Genomic DNA, 21,892 nt, shown 5'->3' on the forward strand with positions numbered 1-21,892 from the left:
TGAAATCTACCACCCCTCGGTCCAGGGTTCAGGTTCAGTCTCCATAGGCTTCTCTTCCTGGCCACTGTTGATCTCCTCACTGGAGGAAGTGCCACTTGGTTCATATTCACTGCCAGAGTCATCTGGCACAAAATCACTCTCTGAGCCAGACTCTGTTAGGAGGTTAGCAACAGAATCTGCACTGAGCCACCTTCTTGCCATTTCTCCCCAAAATAACCTCTGCTGCCCAGTACAAATAAAATTATAAATAAAAAAATGTGATAATAAAATTAGATGCTATACAATTACAACGTGTGTTGTAAGGGGAGAGGGGATAATAGGGCATCTGCTAAGAAATAAATAATAATAATAATAATAATAATAAATAATTCAGTAAAAAACGCAAATACATTTTAAAGCCAAGCCGTTTTCTTTTTAAAATCAGAATTACGAATTGCAATATAATATATTATTTTATATAATATAATTTTTTTTTTTTTTTTTTTAAGTAGCAGAAGAAAAATCTAATCAAACCAATAATTGCAAATCGTTTTGGGGGATATGGGGAAAGGAGAAAAAATGTGATCAATATAGTATAAATCACAGTCTTATTTTCTGTATTTCTTTTTTTTTTTTTTTTACCAAATATAGAACAGGAAAAAATCAGATCAAATAATTATAAAAACGTTTTTAAATGGACCAGGAGAAAATAAAATTAAAATCAATAATTACAATCAAATCATAGGGAGAAAAAAAGATGTCCTGAAAAGTTTTCAGGGGGATAGGGAGAGGTGAAGAAAAAATCAATAAATCCTAATCAAAATTGTTGAAAAAAAATTCAAATGTTTTTAAGACAGGAAAAAATCTGATGAAATATACAATTATGAATAAAAGTTTGTCAATTATACAAACAGGGACAGATGGTAGACAAATGAAATGAGATCTAATATAACATTATAAAGTATGAAAGGATGTAATACAGGGATTACAAATAAGATAATCTAAAGATATGTTATGTAAAGTTGATCAATCTGCGTATGCTCAAAAACTAGCTAACTGACGTTTCTCTCCAACACCAACTCAGCCAGACAAAACAAAGTCCGAGACAAGGTTTCAAGTACAGTAACTATTATAAAAAAATCACGTGGTTCCTAATGTTTATTTTAGCCTCTGATCACTGAGCTTACACCACTGGACACAAACAAATGAAACCACAAGGTTTCAACTGCCTCCCCCAACACGTGACACATTGCAAGCCTCAGAAGTAGGAAGTATCTTCCTGTAGCGTCACATCAACAAAGCAAGATGGAGAAAATAATCAGATGTGTTACTTCAAAGCTTCATGTAACTCAGCTCGGTAACACAGCTCCTAATCAAAAGAAAACGTGTTTTTATTATCGATCCTCGTTGAACAGAAACGAAAGCTACACCCCGAATGTTTTAAATTTACTCTCGATTTATCACAGCACTGGCCAGCTCTAGCGTTCAAGCAGGCTCTAAATTAGGTTTAACAGCTGTGTCGCATCGAAGATATTTTATCCGTGTAACATAATGAAATTGAAACCACAGACCCAATATTATCTATTATAATAACAATTATTACAACGATAGTGTTTCATGCAGAAATTCATTCTAGCTATGTAAAATTAAATCCCATATGTATGGTGTAGTCGCTCATATGAAGAAAAGGATGAGCTATTGCAGAGTGGACAGTTTGCACACGCTGGGGAATTAGAACACGAGAGATGTACGGGATAATAATCTGTTGAATACAGCATAAGAACATATATGATAATTCATGCCTCTGTTTTACTGCAGACTGAACCGAGTCTTGTCTGTTCCCATGCATATGCGCAAATGCTCTAGGTTTTCTGAAAAATGTAATCCATGTACACAGTTGAATTTATCAAAATTGTAACTGAATTATCTATTCCAAGTCATGTAAACACAGAAGTGTCATTTTCAGAAAACCAATTTTCTGATTCAGTTTTCTGAACAGTAGTCTCCAGCTAAAAGAACACTTCTCAGGAAGCAAGTGAAGTGTTCTTTAAGACGGAGCTGACCACCAGACACAATATGAATCAATAAATATGTATTACTCGTCATGACACATGCATCAACATAAGAAATGAACAGAATAAATAAGAGAAAAGCAATAGGCAAGTGTATGTTGATAAACTATAATAATACAGAAACAGACAAACTAACGTTAATAAACTTAACTGTCAAACTAAATTAACATAGTACCCCCACACACATTAAAAATGGAGCAGCAGCTCTAGATGAATTATGAATACCTGTACAGGAGCAATATTCAAGACGATGAGGTGCACTCTTGGAAATCAGAATACAAAACGAGGCAATGATATGACGCCGGTTCTAGAAAGATTGACTAAACCCATCAGTGTGCCTCAAGACACTCTCGTGATGACAAGTTGCATTTGAAAAGATTGAATAAACCGTTTGAATTTAAGTTTGATGATGATGAGTTATCAGGTTACAAATCGCTAGCTGTGCCAAAAAGGTGTTCTTTTAAGCGAAGTTCCTGTTCCTTTAGGCAGAGCATTTACAATGGGAAAAATCTGTTTCACCACAAGGGTGTTCTCTTAGGTGAAGTGTTCTCTTACTGAGGTGTTCCTATATGCGCAGACTACTGTACATTCATTTTCTGAAAACTTGGATCTCAGGTAACCTTACTGAATGATGTCTTGGTGTTGATTACCTGGACCACGGTATGAAAGCTCAGGGTTTTGGCTGTAGCACTGCAGAAGGCTTGTTCGATCTCAAATGAGTACAAGTGTGCTACTCTCCACTTTGTTTCCTAACTGACAGAGCAGGCAGTACCTACTGGTAAGCACAGCTTTCGAGGGTTATTGTTCAGAAATGCTCTTCTCCTGGCAAGCAAGGGCTACTAATTGACCATAAAGGTAATAGATTACCTTGGAATAAGAGCATAACAAAATGTACAAATGAGAGGAGGCCCATCATTGCTTGTCCAGTTTCTAGTAGCCAATTCATCCCAAAATTGTCAACTGTATTTAGAGAAGGAGATATTCATCTTCAACTGGTACAGAGAAGATTTAAACTAAAAATACATTTTGTAAAACAATACAGAACAAAAACAGAACGCTAAGAATAAAGGCCCAAAATACTTTGAGGGCTCAGCACCTGGAATTTCCCTTTCATGTTGTTTGCCCAACCCTTGGGAGGCCGTGTCATTTGTGCCAGTGAGCAGCAGCAGAAGTGCAGGATCATTCTATCATCTGCTTACCAAAGCCTTGGAGTGACTGGAAATAAAGATACATTGATAACCAGGGAGCTGCAAAAGAAAACATTTAACTGTGATTTTCACATGAAACTTTAAGGTTCAATCTTCAAATAGACCTGCCAATTGCAACAACAAAAAAAAAAAAAGTTAACGGAGAAGCTCCAAAAATCTCATTACTCAGCCCCCGGCCCTCCAGTTGTTCAGCATTAGCTCAGTAATTAGCCCTAATGATTCACTGTGACAGGCTGATGCAAATAGCATCAGAGTGTCAAGTGGTGCGGTCAGCAGCCTTGAGGAGCCTCGCAAACACAGGAGTGAAACACTGCACGTTCCTGAGGGCAGGGGATATGAAAGATCAACCACAAAAGACAAGCTTCACAGAGAACAGAAAAACGAATTCAGCTACTTTACATCCGTAAAAAAGATGAACATTTTTCTAACACTGGAAGGGCTAACATGTCAAATGACATCAGTGTGCGCTTGCAAATGATTATGCTCATGTTTTGAGAGAATTATTTGTTATTAAAATCTATAAATGTGCCTTTTCTTTTCCTCACCGGTATGAAGCTGTATAATGTACATATTTTCAGATTAATCAGGCAAGGCGTTCAGAAGTTATAGGTCCCACAAGAAACAAACATTTAAACAGGAAAAAATATAAAAACAGTATATGCACTGTGCCTTCAGCTCACTCATACAAAAACAGGCGCTCTCTACTGTAAAGGTGCAGAAAATATATTGCTAACGAAGTTATTATTCTGAACAATTTACAACCAGTAGGTGTTTGCATATACCTGGAGTACTGCTTATTGTTATTATTTATTTCTTAGGAGACACATTTATCCAGGGTGACTTACAATTGTTACAAGATATCACATTATTTTTTACATACAATTACATTATTTTTTTTACACATTATTTTTTACATACAATTACCCATTTATACAGTTTTTTTTTTTTTTTTACTGGAGCAATCTAGGTAAAGTACCTTGCTCAAGGGTACAGCAGCAGTGTCCCCCACTTGGGATTGAACCCACAACCCTCCGGTCAAGAGTCCAGAGCCCTAACCACTACTCCACACTGCTGCCCCTGCTATTGCTTGTTATGAAACTTGTTGTGAAACTTAGAAATAGAACTTACTGCCTGGAATATGTATCCGTTTACTGCAGCGATGGAATGAAAAATGACCAAATAACTTCCCAAGACAGAGCCATGTACGTCGGATGTATGTTACTGACGTACTTGATTCAGAGACCTTCTAGGCTACCAGAAACCTGATATGACTTTTTTTCTTTTTTTCATTCTGTGGAGCAAAATTATTTTTACCTACTGCCATTCAAAGCAGAGGGACAGGGCTGGTGTGGTTTTGAAGTGTTCATCTGGAGCGACACTTTTGGTTACTCCAGAATGGATAGAAGTCCAGTTATATCTGAGTTTGAAAGGGAGGTGATAGAGAGTGACTGACTAGTTGGAGTACCTGTATACCAGACAACATGGAGATGAATGCACAGAGCTTGTTTGGTGGAATGCTGTGATTGGTGTACAGTGTAGCATATGTGCGGGAAAAGGTAGGGGAAATGATCTACTTTCTTCTGGGACCACCTTGTAAAGAGCCTAAGCATGAATATGTTTTCAATTGTTGTCTTACAGGACCACTGTGTGTAACAAGCTTGATGGCGGGCAGCAGAATATGAAAGCTGTTGATGTGAAAATCGAAAGCACCACTGATACGAACAGCCAGCATGATTCCTTCTGCATAAAAGACAAAGGTAAGTACCAAGGTATTGCCAGCTGCTTCTATGTTTCAAACCGTGTTTTTTCATACTATTTTTAATAAAAAGAAGAAAAAAAGACTTCATTCACAAAGCTGTAACTCAGGAGTTATATTCACAAAACCTTCCTAAAATGGGGGAGTTTCCATGTGTGGTTATTTACACGTGAAGTTGTGATGCGCGTGGTTTGAGAGGTAAATCTCATTACCTGTGAGCATGACTTAAAACACAGGAAATCCACGCCCATTTTCACATGGAAACCCGCATTTCACGTGAAAACGTCCACTGCTCCCAATCCAGACAGCCTTGGGAGTATACGTGGAAGGTGTCTGGCACAGATCTCTATAATCCTACATCTCTGACGGTTTTCAGCCACGGTGATCTGCAATAGCTGGGTTGGACAACTTCATTATATACCTCTGAGTTAATTATTTTCTTTTTTCTTTAATTACTAAGTCGCGTTATAAATTAGTTGAAATATTATTCACTACTAACGATATGCCACCCCACCAATGGACATTTGAAAAACAATTTGGGGAAAAGCAGTAAAACATATTAAGCAACCAGGCACAAGGTATTTGCTTTATTTATTGCATTTAAAGTAGGGATGGGCATTTGGAATTATTTCACTATTCGAGTACTCGCATGATATTATTATCGAGTATTATTGAGAATATTTAATGCGTGCACATTTATGTAAATTATCCTAACGCCAGCCATGATGTAAGTCTTATTAACCATGACAGATTGTAATGGCTAAGGTTTGCCATTTCATACAAGAGTCAACAACAAAAACATGTGCAATTTGAATATAATTTATTAAACATGAGAACGGAAGATCACTTTGTGTCCTTCTAAGTAACCAGGCTACATTTAGCCTATTGCACAATTAAACCGTTTTTAATGAAACCGTCAAAAGTTAACATAAATAAGTTATTTCAATAACTGAAATCTGAGCGAAATAAATACTTAGCGTAGGCCTGACGCATTATTGTGCAAAAGTTCACATAACCTAAATATTTCGCTACCAAATCAATATTTTTTGTTAAAAAAAAAAAAACGAGCATGTCTACATGCTCAGGGCAGAGGAAGTGCGGCGCCGATTTACAATTAGTCCCGCTGTGGAAAAGAGTCTCTTCGCTGGAACTGAGGTTGCAGGGATTGATAGGTACTGCTTAGACAATGAGTTTGGTGTAATTTTTGTCGTTGATTTTCCACCATTGCAATGGGTTTTGATCGGGTGGGATGCATGACTCGGCGAAATATTGCTCAATCTCGTTCCGATCGGCATCGGAGTCGGCAATGCAATAATCCTCCCCAAAGTGCGTGTTGAGCGCTGCGGCGCTTGTGATGTGGGAGCTCGCTGTGGGTGTGTCATTGCGGCTTGTCGCTTCTGCCTGGGCATCAGCTTTGAATAACACGCCGTTGTAAAAACTGCGTTAAAAATGTATTGTTAATGTAAGCATTTTAAATTTCATGGTCTATCTTTGTATTTCACAATACCACATTGACATCACGTTTTTTATGTTTTATTTTACGAAGCTTATGAAATAGTAGTACATAGCCAAAAAAAAAAAGGACAAACCACAATATATTTGTATTTACAAATCACAGCTTTATTACATCAGTTTAACACTGTGCTTTAAACAGTTTCACTCAATCAAGATGTCACCTGACAACCTTGGATTTCCAGGTGAGATTCTCTTGTGTGCCTGTTCTATGTGCATGGAAACCACATTAGAACGCTACGCACTAATTTGCATATCGTCCTCCTCCTTTCCCCTTCATTTGCATGACGTCAAGTGAAAAGAGGGGTCTTCTCGTGTAAAATAAAATGAGCCAATGGAAACCCGAAATGTAACATAAGGCAGTCAAATAAATGAAGTTTAACATAGCACTAGTTTGTATTTTAAACATGTTATGCCTATTTAAGCTAATTAGAAAAACAGTCAGGAAAACCTTTAACTCCGTTAACCTGTTCTGCAGTCCTACAGTACCTACACCAATTTCGAACACTATTTCCATCACTTCACACCAATTTAAATCAGTTATTAATACTGACTATTAAGCTTCTAAACACGCACTTACTATCATACTTCTAATCAGGGGATATTGAATGTATTTAATAAGGTATATTTTCAAAAAAAATAACTGCACTCTTACCGTAAACTTTCGACTACCTATGTGGGGCTCAGATCAACAGGAAGAATGGACATTAAACCAGCCAAGCATTGGCTCCTCGAATGACATTGAAATACAACTAAATCCTGTATTTTGGACCTTGGTGATACTGCAACAGGACCGTCACAGCCTTGTTTACCTGTGTATCCAAAAACTGTCTTTGGTAAGCAAAACCATTAATTTTCATCAGAATATTAAAACACGTTTTCATATTTAGGAGTACAGTAAAGCAGGCAGATGTGGTTTTCTGCTTTTCTTGCAGACTCTTTTTAAAAAGACCCCGCTTTCACTGAAAATGGAGTGGACTGGTGAAATCTAAAGAAAAAAACCTCAGAAACATTCATAATCTGGCACCACAAACAGTGTTCTGAAAGGTGGCATTTGTTCAAACAGTCGAAGGAAGAATGTTCTGACTGGAGCGTCACAGTTATCAAATTCTCACAAAACGGTGGTGTGTGAAAAGAGACAGTATACTAAAATATTTTGCTACAAGTTCTGTAAAATCAGATTCGGATCAAGCTGTTTGTATAAATAACAGCAAATCGAATAAATGTAGAAATTCTGAAGAGGATGTTCCGGACAAGGGAACAAGTTTTCGTCGTCTGCCTCCTGCAGTGATATGGGGGGCTCAGATCGGTGGGAAGAATTGATGTTAAACCAGCCAAGCATTGTCTACTCCAATGACATTGAAATGCAAGTAAATCCTGTATCTGTCTACAGTGTTGATTTTGATATCCCAGCTGCCCTAGCAGTCTGGCGGTTGCGCAGTAGGAAAACGAGAAATATGTTTGTTAGATCTGCTTTGCGCGCTTGCGGGGAAAAAAAAAAAAAAATCGGTCTTCTCTCACAAATATTTTTGTGTTGGTCAGAACAATTTCTTGAGGGTTTGGGCAATTTATTTTGGGGAGGCTTAGCCTCCTGTGGCAATGTGCCCCGCCCCTGTGTGCATATTATGTGTTGTATGTTGCGTGTGTTAATGTTGGTGTATAGTCATTGGTACATGGGATATAAACGGGTCTGTGTTTCACGTGTATTTAAAAATGTAGATTTGTATTTAGGCACGAGGATGGCACAAATCACTTCACGTGCTGGTTAAATGTAATATGTGAGCACGGGGTTGCACAGAATTAATTCACGTGCTGGGATTCAAGTGAATAATTAATTAGTAATTGAATCCCAGCACAACAGTATATATAGATGCACGTTTCTTTCACTCAGGGTTGGGTGTTCGAGAGTGGAGAACGGGTGAGAGAGAAGAAGAACGTAAAGTGAAGTAAAATAATAATCTAGAAGTGTTTGTACTCACCGTGTTTGTTTGTCTCTCCGTGCACCGTTTGTTAAGTGTTTAGTACGTTTTGTTTGTCTATTTATTTTGGCGCAAGTGCCGTGTCCTGTTTTGTGTTTAAAACCTTTTATTTTCTGTGCTGTTTATTAAATGCTGAACGAAACCATTCGCTCAGCTCCATCAAACCACACCTCTCTGTCTGTTTATTTCCTGCTTCTGGTCTGACACCACCCACTCCGGCCGTCTTTGTGACACCTCCCCAAGCCTCTTAAAGAGTAAACCTTTAAAATACATTTTACATTCCATATATAATATATACATATATACACCAACTCAGGTGGCACAGTTTAACCAGCTACTTGAATTATAATACAAACACATTTACTGTTTTTCACTTAACCTTTTCCTCATAAGAAATCCAAGTTATTTATAATCCAATGTGTGAACAAAAGCAAACAGTAGCCTCTTTTTTTAAAGATTTCTCCCTGTTAAGATTGTAAAATACAAATTCCCTCATTAGAACGTAACCAAAGAATACAGTGTTTTTTGTTTTTTTTAAAGTATATTAAATGAAGTTTATGTTCACCTGTGAAAATCTGTTTTAACAGTACATACCATGAATGTGTCGCAGCCCTACCAGCTGTGACACAATATAAATCGGTAGGTGAAAACCTTCTAATTGTAACAAACTAGGCAGTCCCACTGCTTCATTCACAAATGCATATATTATTAATAACGAATATGAATAAACCTTGATAGATCAGCCCCTGGACACTGAACAACCAAGCAGCTGGAACGCAAGGCCCACCTTCTACCAACTTCCCTTGCTCTCACAGTGTGAATCTAAAAATTAATTACTGTAGGCGGGCCACGTTGTGACTTCAAGCTTGGAATAGGGTGAAAGGCCAGAGGTTAAAATCATATAAAACATTTTTGTAGGCTGTTGAATTAGGCAGTGTCTTAGATCTTGTGGAATGAGTCTGACCTACATCAAAGGTCGAGGTGTAACTTGCATTTCGAGGAATCATACAGAATGTTTAGAAGTTGAGGAGAGGCGTGTGAAATGTAGAAGTTGTAAAAGTTGTGAAGTAAAAGGAGGGTCCTGCTGTTTGCTCTCATGCAGTCTGCAGTATGGTCTTTGGTTGCACGTTTCTAACAGTTAAAGGGAACATTTATGGGTCTGCCATTGCACTTCTTTTTGGATAATACATCACTGTGCTCTTGCAAAGGAAACACATTTTCAGCCTCAGAACCATGGAGGACTGGTCAGGGCCAACAGAAATTACTTCTGCTGTATTACCCCCACCACAGAGTTAAATAAAAATAGTTCTAAGATAATTTCAACATTTCCTCAAGCAACTGTTGCTAAGGGATTCAAAACAACCAGAAATCAGCGCAGAAAAAAGAAGCATGGATTTTATTCTCGTTCAGTCAAAAAAAACAGCTTAAGAAAATTGTTTAAAATGAATACCAAACTTGGAGCTGGATGACACGACTGCAATTACCATACAGAATTACAAACATTTTCATAAAGCTTTTTCAGAAACAAACAACATGAAAACAATGCAAATGTCTTTAACTATAGCACTCAGATTTGCATGTGTATATGATTTTGTAAACCACAAATAATCATTTATTTTAAAAGAAAATAGACTCACAATAAACCACTTAAAAGAAATAGGGTAAGTTAGATGTAGACCACAATGTGGTTTACAATAAATTGAAACGCTTGTTTTTAGGTTGGAACAAAAAAAACACTTCCAACTAATAAAATAAAATCTACTTGCATATCTTGCTAATGATTTCCATAATAATTACCTTAAAACTACACAATATATATGTACTACATGAAAGTGCTATTTAAAATAAATCTTGGCACAAGTTATTCTACAATAGTGATATATTAGTGCTTGTGTTTCTTGTCAAACTGGATGCGTTCTGGCAGAGCTTCGTGCTCTGCTCTGAGAAACACATTCTTCTGAGGACCCTTCTTGGTGCATCAGGAAAATATATCAGAGGAAAAAAGTTATTATGCATAGTAACTGGGGTGTTTGGATGCAAAAGATATATAATGATTTTAATGTTCAAACTGCAATTAAGAGACTAAACATTACATGAAAGAAAACTTTGTTATTTAGAACTTTTTAAAGGCCACGATAAGGACAGCGATACCATATTACAAAATAATATTACTATGATTAGTTAATTTGTTCTGAGTTGTGTCTTTTATTATACTGTTAAAATAGTTTTCCTTATGCCTTTGTTTTTGCACTTGCTTCTAAATAATGTTCCATTGTCTTCTGAGCTTACACTTATGAAAGAAATGTACTTCATTGCTTCACACTGTTATAAATAGCTTCAGTTTTTATATACTGGCAACATATTGTAATATTGCAGTACAGTATGTGCTGGCAAAGCACCTTAGACAATGAAAAATAAAGAAGCGAGCTGGAATCTTTCCTGTTTTTACACAATCAGTCACTTTCCAGTTTTAATTTCTCCAGCTGGAAAGACCGCCCAAGTATGCACAATGGTTTTCACATACCACTAATGTTTCCGTTTCAGAAGCTGGAATATCTCTGAAATTATTATGAATGTATAGTTCTCTGTGGCGGCAGATAACGTCCCAAGAGAAAGGTTGGATCTGTTGGGACCATGGAATAACACTGGAGCCTCATTAGAATGAAACATCCTTGTAGAGCAGTCAGAGCTACGATGATGAGTGGTATATATAGGTAGAAGACTGAACTGGGTTGTTAATATGGAAATAGCCGAAATCAAAAATAATCCACCAATGAATGAACATGATTTAAAGTTAATGTAATAATACTAAAAGAAGCATTTAAACTAGCAGTCGTTCCCAATGTCTTTTGAAGATTAAATTAGTTTTAGGTAGCTGTGTTGTTTTTTACCACAGGGTTTGGTGTTGTCTCGACCCCAAAGGTCAAGGCATAACATTTGTTAATCGTCCCATTAATAGAGAAATCAATGGGCACTGTTCGTGCATGCAGCCACAGACGTGGATAGTCACATACGCAGAGGACACACTGAAAACTACAATTTATATTTTTAAGATTTTTTTATCTGAAACCCAGCAGAGAAATGGTTAATGATAGTTCATCTTCTTTCTGTGCTGTTTCTGGGAACTAATAATATCAGTATGTGAGTAGCTTTATCTGATACTTAGAGGAGGCCTGTCTTCCTAAGCTGGTCAACTCAAAAGTGAAGGAACTGAAGCACTGTGTGGTATCACTCTTGTTAGAGGGCTTTGTTTTACAAGCTAACTAGTGTACAAGTGTACCTCTCAACTCCACCTAATCCTATTTAAATCAACTTTACTGAAACACTAATTGCATTCCTCTCAAAGATGACTCTGGAAATAACAAAGTTTGTGCTAAGCTTTTTCTTTTTTCTTCTTCTAATTCCACTACCTCTCACTCCCGAGTTCTGACTACTGTCATGTTGTAATGAATACTGAGATGAAGAAAGGTTTAAGGACTGGCATAATACTGAGCAAATGAGTACCCCACAGAGGCAAAAGTCGTTTCCAATAAAAATAAAACTGTTTAACTGTTTCCACAGCCCGAACACTCCCTCATGGAAATGCCAAAGTAAAAGATACCTGTCCACCTCGATTTACAATGTCCTAACATGTTGCTATTATTTTTGTATTTTTATTTTTTTACAGATGTGGAATGCAAATTTTTTTTTTATCCCCCACTGGAGAGGAGGGGATATAGTGGTCCATCCGCCTGTCACACTTCACATGTTCTGTGTTTATATATATATATATATATATATATATATATATATATATATATATATATATATATATATACTGTATGTATGTGTGTGTGTATATATATATATATATATATATATATATTGTATATATATACATTGTGTATATATATATATTAAAATATGTGAAAAAAGTGTGACATGCAGATGGATGGATGAACAACATGATATATACCCATATATATATATATAGTTTTTAAAGTTTTATGACAATTGTATAAGCGTTTTTCCATACTATTCGGTACTATTGTTATACGTCATGGTCATTAACTTTTACATCATACTGATAACAGTAATTTTGAATTGACAGCTGTGGCAGGTTATGACTGATCTTGTTTAATTGTGTAGAAATGGAATAAGAACATAAAGAAAGTTTACAAACGAGAGGAGGCCATTCAGCCCATCTTGCTTGTTTGGTTGTTAGTAACTTACTGATCCCAGGATCTCATCAAGCAGCTTCTTGAAAGATCCCAGTGTGTCCGCTTCAACAACATTACTGGAGAGTTGATTCCAGACCCTCACAATTATCTGTGTAAAAAAAGCACCTCCTATTTTCTGTTCTGAATGCCCCTTTATCTAATCTCCATATGTGACCCCTGGTACTTGATTCTTTTATCAGGTCGAAAAAGGCCCCTGGGTCGACACTGTCAATACCTTTTAGAATTTTGAATATTTGAATCAGATCACCGCGTAGTCGTCTTTGTTCAAGACTGAATAGATTAGATTCTCTTAGCCTGTCTGCATACAACATGCCTTTTAAACCTGGGATAATTGTGGTCGCTCTTCTTTGCACTCTTTCTAGAGCAGCAATATCCTTTTTGTAACGAGGTGACCAGAACTGAACACAGTATTCTAGATGAGGTCTTACTAATGCATTAGTATGACTGATCTTGTTTAATTGCGTAGAAATGGTATGACTGAGCTTTTTGCTACTGTTGCACACAAGTATTTAGTCTTTGTTGCTGTCGGACCAATGAACAGCAAACCTCTCACCGTCCCCCTGTTTAATACTGTGTTTCCGCTCTCCACAGATAAGCCATGTGGGGACCCCCCTTCCTTCCCCCACACCACTCTGCAGGGGCACACTGGCTTTGAGATGGGAGATGAGCTGCTTTATGTCTGCGCCCAGGGCTACCTCATGGCCAACGGAGAGAATGCTTTCACCTTGCTGTGTGACAGCTGCGGGGAGTGGTACGGGCTGGTTCAGTCTTGTACCAAAGGTGAGTACAAGACAAGAGAGAGCCAGAGGATGTGTTTTTTTAACACACAAAACTCTCTGCCAAGCAGCGCAAAGCAAAACTTGAGAGTTAGGTAGTACCATATTTTTCAATGGTAGTATTATTCACTGATCGCTTTCCACGGTATGTGTACTGTAAAAAAAAAACAAAAAAAAACTAAGAACATGAAATTTGAGGGTATATACTCTTGAAATACTGTAAGCATTGGAGCCCAGTGCTAATCAGGGAGTAACACCAGTTCCCTTTCAAGTACGAAATGTAACCTTTACCGTATGGGTATTTACCTCTTAAAGACCCGAGACCTGAATAAGATATATCAGAGCTGCTCGTAAAGCCTGTGACGCAGTCATGACCCGCCCCCGGAGGACATAAACACACTGGTATAAAGGTATAAAGGACTGCGCTCACAGTACCGGTACTGAGGTCATCGACCTGCTCCGTTCACAACCCAGTACCGGTACCGACCCTGGACTAAGGTTACCAGTACCAGTACCGTCCTGGTACCATCGTGGTACGGTCTCGGTACTAAAGTCATCGAACCGACCAGGTTCCTTCCCGGTGGTGAGCCTCATTTGGGAGAGGTTTGGGAGAGTAGAGATATATCTCTTTGCCTCCCAAGAATCAACTCACTGTCCCCACTGGTTCTCCATAATACGAGGCAGGGACCCGCCGGCAGTAGATGCCTTGGCTCACCAGTGGCCGGGGCAACTGTTATATGCCTTCCCACCACTCGCCCTGCTCCCGCTGTGTCTGGAGAAAATCAGGCAGGACCAGGCCAGAGTGCTCCAAGTAGCCCCTTATTGGCCAAGGAGACTTTGGTTTTCAACCCTGATGCAGCTCCTGAGTGGCCAGCCGTGGAGACTGCCCAAGCACCGCAACCTGCTCAGTCAAGCACAGGGGACTTTATGGCATCCCGACCCATCGAGCCTGCAGCTCTGGGTCTAGCCTGTGAACAACTGCATTTGAGCTGTTTGTGTCTGTCCAATAGGGTTACTGACACCCTACCTACAAAATTCCAGAGCAGTGTCCACACATTCCCAGTACGGTTACAAGTGGGGTGTCTTTCAAATGTGGTGCCTGCCTTGTGGGTTTGACCCCACTACCTGTCCCATGGCAATTATACTGCAATTTTTGCAGGACCTGTTTGACAAGGGGAATTCCTCCTCTACAATAAAGGTCTGTCTGGCAGCAATTTCAGCTTGCCGTGTCAAGATTGACTTCCCAGGAGCTCACTTCCTGGTGGGGCCATTTTTGAAAGGAGCTTGGCGGCTTTGGCCGCTTATGAAGGACATTGTTACCTGCTGTAGGCTAATCGTGGTGTTTACTGCACTCATGATGCCTCTATTTACTTTAGAGTTCTGTAATCTGTCAAGTGTCATTTAATCTGTAGTATTTTATATTTAATTATATCCTGATGTAACTATCACTGACACTGTTATCTGCTCCGTTACTGAATCGTATTTTGTCATACTTATACTTGCTAGAATCAAAGTCATTGTATTTATCTTGCTCTTAATTATATTATTACTTGTACTGTGATTCTTGAAATGTATTTTTGTTTACGGCTGTAAGTCGCCCTGGATAAGGGCGTCTGCTAAGAAATAAATAATAATAATAATAATAATAATAATAATATTTGAACCCATGCATTCAGCTGAGCGGAAATATTTATCACTCAAAGCGACTTTCTTGCTTACTATCACCTCCGCAATGCAAGTGAGTGAGATGCAGGCATTCTGTCTAAGCAGAGGCTGTTCAAATGGATAGCAGACACAGTCCGGACTGCCTGTGAGCTGGCCAGTTTGCACCCTCCAGAAAAGCTCACAGCCCATTCCATCAGGGGCATGGCAACTTTGTGGGTTTTATTCCAGGGTGCATCTGTCAAGGTTCTACAGACTTAATGCCATGGATCCTCAAAACCCTGGTTTTGGAACTAGTGTTAAGGGTGGCTTACAACACAGGCATAGAGGTGAGTTTCTCCCTCAATTTTTAGCCCTGACTACTGGTTACTGGGGTTCCGTATGGTAATGCACAAGGCAGCCTCTTGGAGCATTCCAGTTGTTCTGCAATATTGGCCTTGCGACGGCTTTGGTATACTCACCCATACAGTACTGGTTACATTTCGTACTTGAAAAGGAATGTTATTATCATAACCCTGGTTCCCTGAAATAGAAATGTAACTATTAACCTTCAAGGTTGCTGCATCCATGACTGCAGCAGGCTTGATGGAAAAAGGACGTTGAGGTCTGTGAGCACAGTACGTTTAAGTCCTCGGAGGCGGGCCATAACTGCGTCGCAGGCTCGTTGAGCAGCTTTGATATTTCTTATTCAGGTTTCTGTTCTTTGAGAGGTAAATACACATAAGGCAATGGCTACATTTCTATTCCAGGGAACGTTTCACATAATACTGAGTTAAAGGCAATATTTAGATCAGCCACTGTTTAGATAATTAAAATAGACCCTGCTGTAGTCTTGCTGTTCAAAGCAGAGGTGGCAGTGAACAGTGTCTGGACTGGGAGAGCACTCGAGAATTTCCGTGTCAACATTGCTGAGTTTGCACAGGGAGCTATCAAGGCACTGAGAAACTTTTTCTGGCAGGATGTCCCGTCTCCTCTCAGAACCGAGTGTGACACTGTCAGGACAGTCAGATGCGTAATTCAGTTTATTTTTTGGAGACGTGGGGGTTGGGGGGTTGAAAATGGGAAAATACTTACTTAAGTTAAATTTATTATAATTTAAATTTAAAGATGAAATGTCTTATAACTGAAACTGATTTTCAAAGAAAGATTTGTAGAAATTCCTCACAGTTTATGATTTAACCTTTCAGCTGGCAATCTGAATAGAGCATAACTGCTCCTGTTTTGCCTATTTCACATTAAAGAGGTCTTGTAATTTTACTTCTAATGTGCCAGAGATGAGAGATCTTCTAACACATAAATTGTTCTATTTATTTTTAAGAGAAAGTGTAAGTGCAGACACCAGGTGATTTCTGGTGGGAAACAGTGGACAGATGGAATGAGAGAAAGAGTTACAAAATGTTGCAGGTAGATTGTGGTTACAAAATGTGATTGAACCAGTGGAGTTAAGATACTGTAAAAGAAAGAATGAACTGCACATGTTATTTCGATATGTTATGATACAAATACTTTAGGTGGAGTTGTATTATTATTATTATTATTATTATTATTATTTTACATGGTGAATGATGAATTTCCTGAATGAATAAACTTCGATGTTTTAAGGTCTTATTATTTGGGCTGCTCCGATTAACAGATTAATCTGACCGATTTAATCAACTTAATTATGCAGAATTTCATTTTTGTATATAAAATAAAATCAACCAATAGAAGACCTGCATTTTCTCCACAGCAGTCCAATTATGAGTGAGTAGAGGCGGGACATAAATGCTAGGGTAAGGGTGTAATCCCCGTTTCAAACTGATGCTCCTGCGGTGTGCTGAAACTGAATTAAAGCACAAAATATTACTGTGTCCCCATTAAGTACATTAGTAGAGCGGTGCCTGAAACAATTAAGTATGCCTTGATGATTAAGCATCAAGCATTTCATGAAGAAATTTCTTGTTGCCACCATCATGCTGAGAATAACCATCATCTTTCTTCTCTTTCTCGCTTGAAGAATCTTCCAAATTATGATTCGCCGTCTGGTACCACTTGAATCTATATGTAACTCGCTAGATAGAACACAGAATGCTATGTGATAGAATGTGTACATGTTTTCATTGGTACAATTACACAATATCGTTAACAAATGTAAACAAACATACATTCACACTCACTCATTTCCTGGTTTTGTCATTACTTACTACAATGCATTGTGGGAGATTGCTTTGGAATAAGTGCGGCACGCTTCATTTTTCCAGTATGAAATCCATTGGTTCATGGAATATAATTAGGGACCTGTGAAAATTGCGATTTCACGGGCTGCGCGGCAATCATGAAATTAGCCCAATACCACGATTTTTACAATATTCTTAAGAAATAAAAATAATTTCATAATTATTTGTATTTCATACAAAAAAAAAATCACATTAACGAAACTGTACAGCTCTATGTGCCTGCGTGTAATATTCACCATGCACACAGTGCTGTGCAGTGATTGTGTCATGTGACCTATATGCAATCTAAGCGGGAAATTAAAATACTACACACTGTAAACAAGAAAATGGATGTTTCTAAAAAGGCTAAAAATGTGTCTGCAGCAGATCATGTAAAGCAGTATCCAGCAGGAGTTTTACGCAGCGATGGAGGTAAGTTCTTCTGAACGTCCTGCAACGTTACTTTAGATCACTACCGAAACTCATCTGTTGACAGCAAGTATTCCCCGAAGGTGAAAGGTGGCAATCCAGAGCAGTACCGCGACTGCTTTACTTGCAAAGAAACAAAAAACGGTGAGTTCCATATTCCAAAAGTCCACTTATTAAATTTTGACCTGAGGCGTTTGTTTGCGCAAATATCCCTTTTGAAAAATTGGACAACCAAAAGTTATGGAAATTCTTCAGACAGAATACTTACCTAAAGTAGTATCACAAGCAGGAGATTATGGAATTGGTAAAACAGTCTGGTTGCTTGTCAGTGGACACTGACAAGTCGACTGATGCACAAGATACACTTTACCTACAGGCTGTTAATTACAACACCATTTCACAAGCTAAAGTGCTTGAATAACTTTGATGATTTTGATTTCAGTGCATTTATCGGTATATTTGCTGTTTAAAAAATAATCTGTACATATAATTTATAATATTTCTGTGCACATTCCACAAAATACGATACTTTACCCGTGACACTGCTGTGAATTTAAAAGAAAATCTCCACGATTTTCACAGAGCCTTAAATGAAGTGCGGCTCTAACTCGTACTTCATTTCAATTCAATTTGACATGCCGCTGGAGCATCAGTTAGAATAGCTGAATTTTGTACAATATTGCGTAGAGACCGTTATTGAGAATTATATTGAGAACTGCTTTTTACAAATTAAAAAAAAAAATGCCATAAGACAACAGAGACACTGTAGTCGATTTGGTTACGAATTAATTTTAAAGAAGAACTTTCTCAAAAAAAATGCATACAATACATCAAGTCCTAAGTAAGAAAAAATCTTCAGTTTCTTAAACGCTTGATTGATTCTGTTGTTTACCTTGGCAAGCAAGCACTGGCATTCAGAGGCCACGATGAAGGCACCAATTCCTCAAATAGAGGTAATTATGTGGAATTACTTCCTCTGATTTCTGACTACGACAGCATGTTAAGCAGTCGCTTATCAATACCCACAGTATTCTCAGGTACCTCTAACAAGACTCAGAACGGCTGAATCTCTTCGGTGCCTCAGGTTCTGCTAGATGCAGAAGAAGTACAGGAAGGAAGCCAAGTATGTAGCTATAATGGCAGATTAAACAGCTCAGCAGTCTTTTGTTTTCAGGTATGTGACTGACAGTGGCCCGAAAGAACAGTTGTTCTGTGAAAATGTGTTACATTTCCTAAAAATAATAATAAAAATGCTTTTAAAAAGACCAAATTCCCATTGGGCTTATTCATTTAGATTCTATATATATTTTTTGTATTACTATGCAGGACAGCCGCTATAAGATTGTTACTTATATTAAAAATGTGTATCGATTAATCTACCGATTAATCAACTAATGGCCATAAATTAACCGATAAAAAATTGCAATCCATGAGATAATGAGATTGCCCATGTATATTAAGGTTGATGATATAACTGCTAACCTCAATTTTTAAAAACAAGCTGCTACCAAAACAAACAACAATGTCCTGCAGATTAAAAATTTTATCCGCTGAAGGCAGGGGAACATTTGTGGAAGAGCAGAATAACACAAGTACCCTTAGAAAAACAATAAGCGATTAATCGCAGTTAACTTCTGTGATTAATGCATTCATTTGTGGGGAGATTAATTCGCACTCCTGTCTTGTCCCTCTTACATGGGCGGTTCCGGGGGTGGGGGTCCTGGGGGGCTAGACCCCTCCCCCTTCATTAAACATGTCAAGATATTGTTTACTTTAACGGTATATTTTGTATCAGGTACCCCCCCTTCATGATAGTTGACCCCCCCATGAAAGTCTGGATCCGCCCCTGTCTTAGCAATATTCTTTATTTCCCTGGCACAGGTTTGTTGCTTTTAGTTAAAGTATTACAATACAGAGCTCACAGTATCCCGTGGTAACGATCTCTCCCTCTCATCCCAAGACACCACCAAACTCCCCACAGTTCAACAGCCACATCACAGTGCGTAAGGTGTTCCAGTTAAGCTACAGATGCATTAGCTGCACAGTACAAAACAGAGTTCCAACTAATCATTTTTGATGTATTCATTCTACACAAATAACATTAATAAAATAATCTGAACAGTGCAAATACTGTAACCTGGCCAAAACAATAGAAAATACATTCCAACATTACAATAGCATCAGTAATAAAACAAACGTAAATGAGATGGATGAAGTAATTGTAACAATTGAATATGCGATTAAAACCAAGATTAATTGAGATTCATTTTTTTTATCTCAAGATTAATTGGGACTAATTTTGTACTTACTTGACATCCTAGTAATAATTTGTAAAAATGTTTCTGTAAGTAAAAATTAACACCCCAAACGTGCAATGTACTCGAAATCGCCCTATTAAGAACCGTGATGTTTCACCTCACAATCACATTAAGAACCACTACTATGCAGTTATTAAACATACACATTAAATAACACAAATAATAACCTACTTTACCTAATCCCCAAATCCATCCTCCTGTTTTTCATTGCAAACTTGTCGAGTACTTATAGGTCTCTTTACAACAGCTGTTTAAACCATGATTCACATGGGGCTAAAAAAGGTTTCAGTTGGTCAAAAGCAGAGGACAGCTTGTCACCTCCCAGATGTGGATTTGTTTTTATCAAGGAAAGTCGGTAAATTCAAAATTAAATGCGATGTTGTGCATGATTTGTAAACAATGAACCGGGTTTAAATAACTAATTTCATTGTACTTTCTTTTCCAAAGGCTACAATAACCATTTTGTCTTTGAGTGATATCTATTTCCATACATATCTTAAAATGCACCGTAAAAGCATTCATTTTTGAAGAGTCGCCAGTTATGTTTTGTATTTTCGTCCATCCTCGAGGCCGTAATTTCTGTGTTAATCTTTGACTTGGACGTCTCATCGCAAGTCAGTTTGAACACTACGTACACACGCATTGTCCAATCAAAGGAGTCGAAGGTCTGAATCTGATGTAAAAATGACAGGACTACCCAATTACAACTACATATGTGTTTGACTGATTTTTTTTTTTAAATGTATTTTATTACATTTTTAAATGTGCTTAAATGGTCGGCCACGATGTCCTCGACTCACCACGCACCAGCAACCCCTGTAGACTGGCCGAGCACCTGTGGGCTTGCCTGTAAGTTGCCCAGAGCTGTGCTGTCCTCCGATGCTGTAGCTCTGGGTTGGCTGCATTGCGGGCCTGCAGAGTGAAAAGAAGTGGTCGGCTGATGGCACACGTTTCAGAGAACAGCGTGTGTTTGTCTTCGCCGCTCCTGAGTCAGCGCGGCGGTGAGCTGAGCCTAAAATACAATTGGATATTTCAAATTGGGAGAAAAATGGGGTAAAATCAATTGGCGACTACTAAATTAAAAAAAAAAAAAATCAACATTGCTAGTTCTACAATTTCACCATGTATTATAACAACTATGTATTATAACAACACCATGTATTATAACAACACCAAAACTGTACATATAAGGCTGTCATTCTATCTCAATAATAAATCACTATATAGCTGGGTGTGCGTGGACTGTAAAAATGTCATGCCTTGGCAATTATCCATTTAAGGTACCAATTCTTTTTTAAATCCTCCATATCTTAACTGTAATACAGCTTCAAATCCTGCTAACAAGCCTCCATTCCTGATTGTAGTCTTGTTTTAAATCTTGCAAGCGCAGTCTCCAATAGAAATGTAGGAATGTGCTGTCACTCAGTAGTTGGGGTGGGTTTAACGTATTCAAAACAAATCAATGAGAGATACAAGTCAGGAAGGCGGGACATTGCCCAGCAGCACTATATTTATTATTATTATTGTAGTAGGTTTTATTTTTTAATGGGAAAAGGGTAAAGTGAATGTGAATTGATTAACCATTTCCACAGTTTTTCCGGTGTTATTTGGCTATCCACCGATTTCTTTTTTTTTGTATCCGGGGGTGTTTTTTCAGTTAAAACCAAAAATCAGAAGCCCTACCCATAATGTTGTTTTTTTGTATTTAATCCATTTTGTTGTCTTCTAATTCATCCATCTGTCTTATTTTGTGGTGGTTGTCCTTCATTGCTTTCGCAATCCTACA

General features: G+C 38.0%; 1 protein-coding gene across 1 annotated transcript in view; it reads left to right on the forward strand.

Annotated features, from left to right (window-relative positions):
* LOC117394342 (sushi domain-containing protein 5-like) overlaps nt 1-21,892 on the forward strand; it is a 53,428-nt gene that overhangs the window by 19,720 nt on the left and 11,816 nt on the right. The window contains exons 3-4 of the mRNA XM_033992500.3: nt 4,898-5,016; nt 13,318-13,506. Of these exons, the coding sequence (XP_033848391.2) occupies nt 4,898-5,016; nt 13,318-13,506 (308 nt within the window). The remainder of the gene's footprint in view (nt 1-4,897; nt 5,017-13,317; nt 13,507-21,892) is intronic.

Source organism: Acipenser ruthenus, chromosome 3, assembly GCF_902713425.1.
Source record: "Acipenser ruthenus chromosome 3, fAciRut3.2 maternal haplotype, whole genome shotgun sequence".
NCBI lineage: Eukaryota > Metazoa > Chordata > Actinopteri > Acipenseriformes > Acipenseridae > Acipenser > Acipenser ruthenus.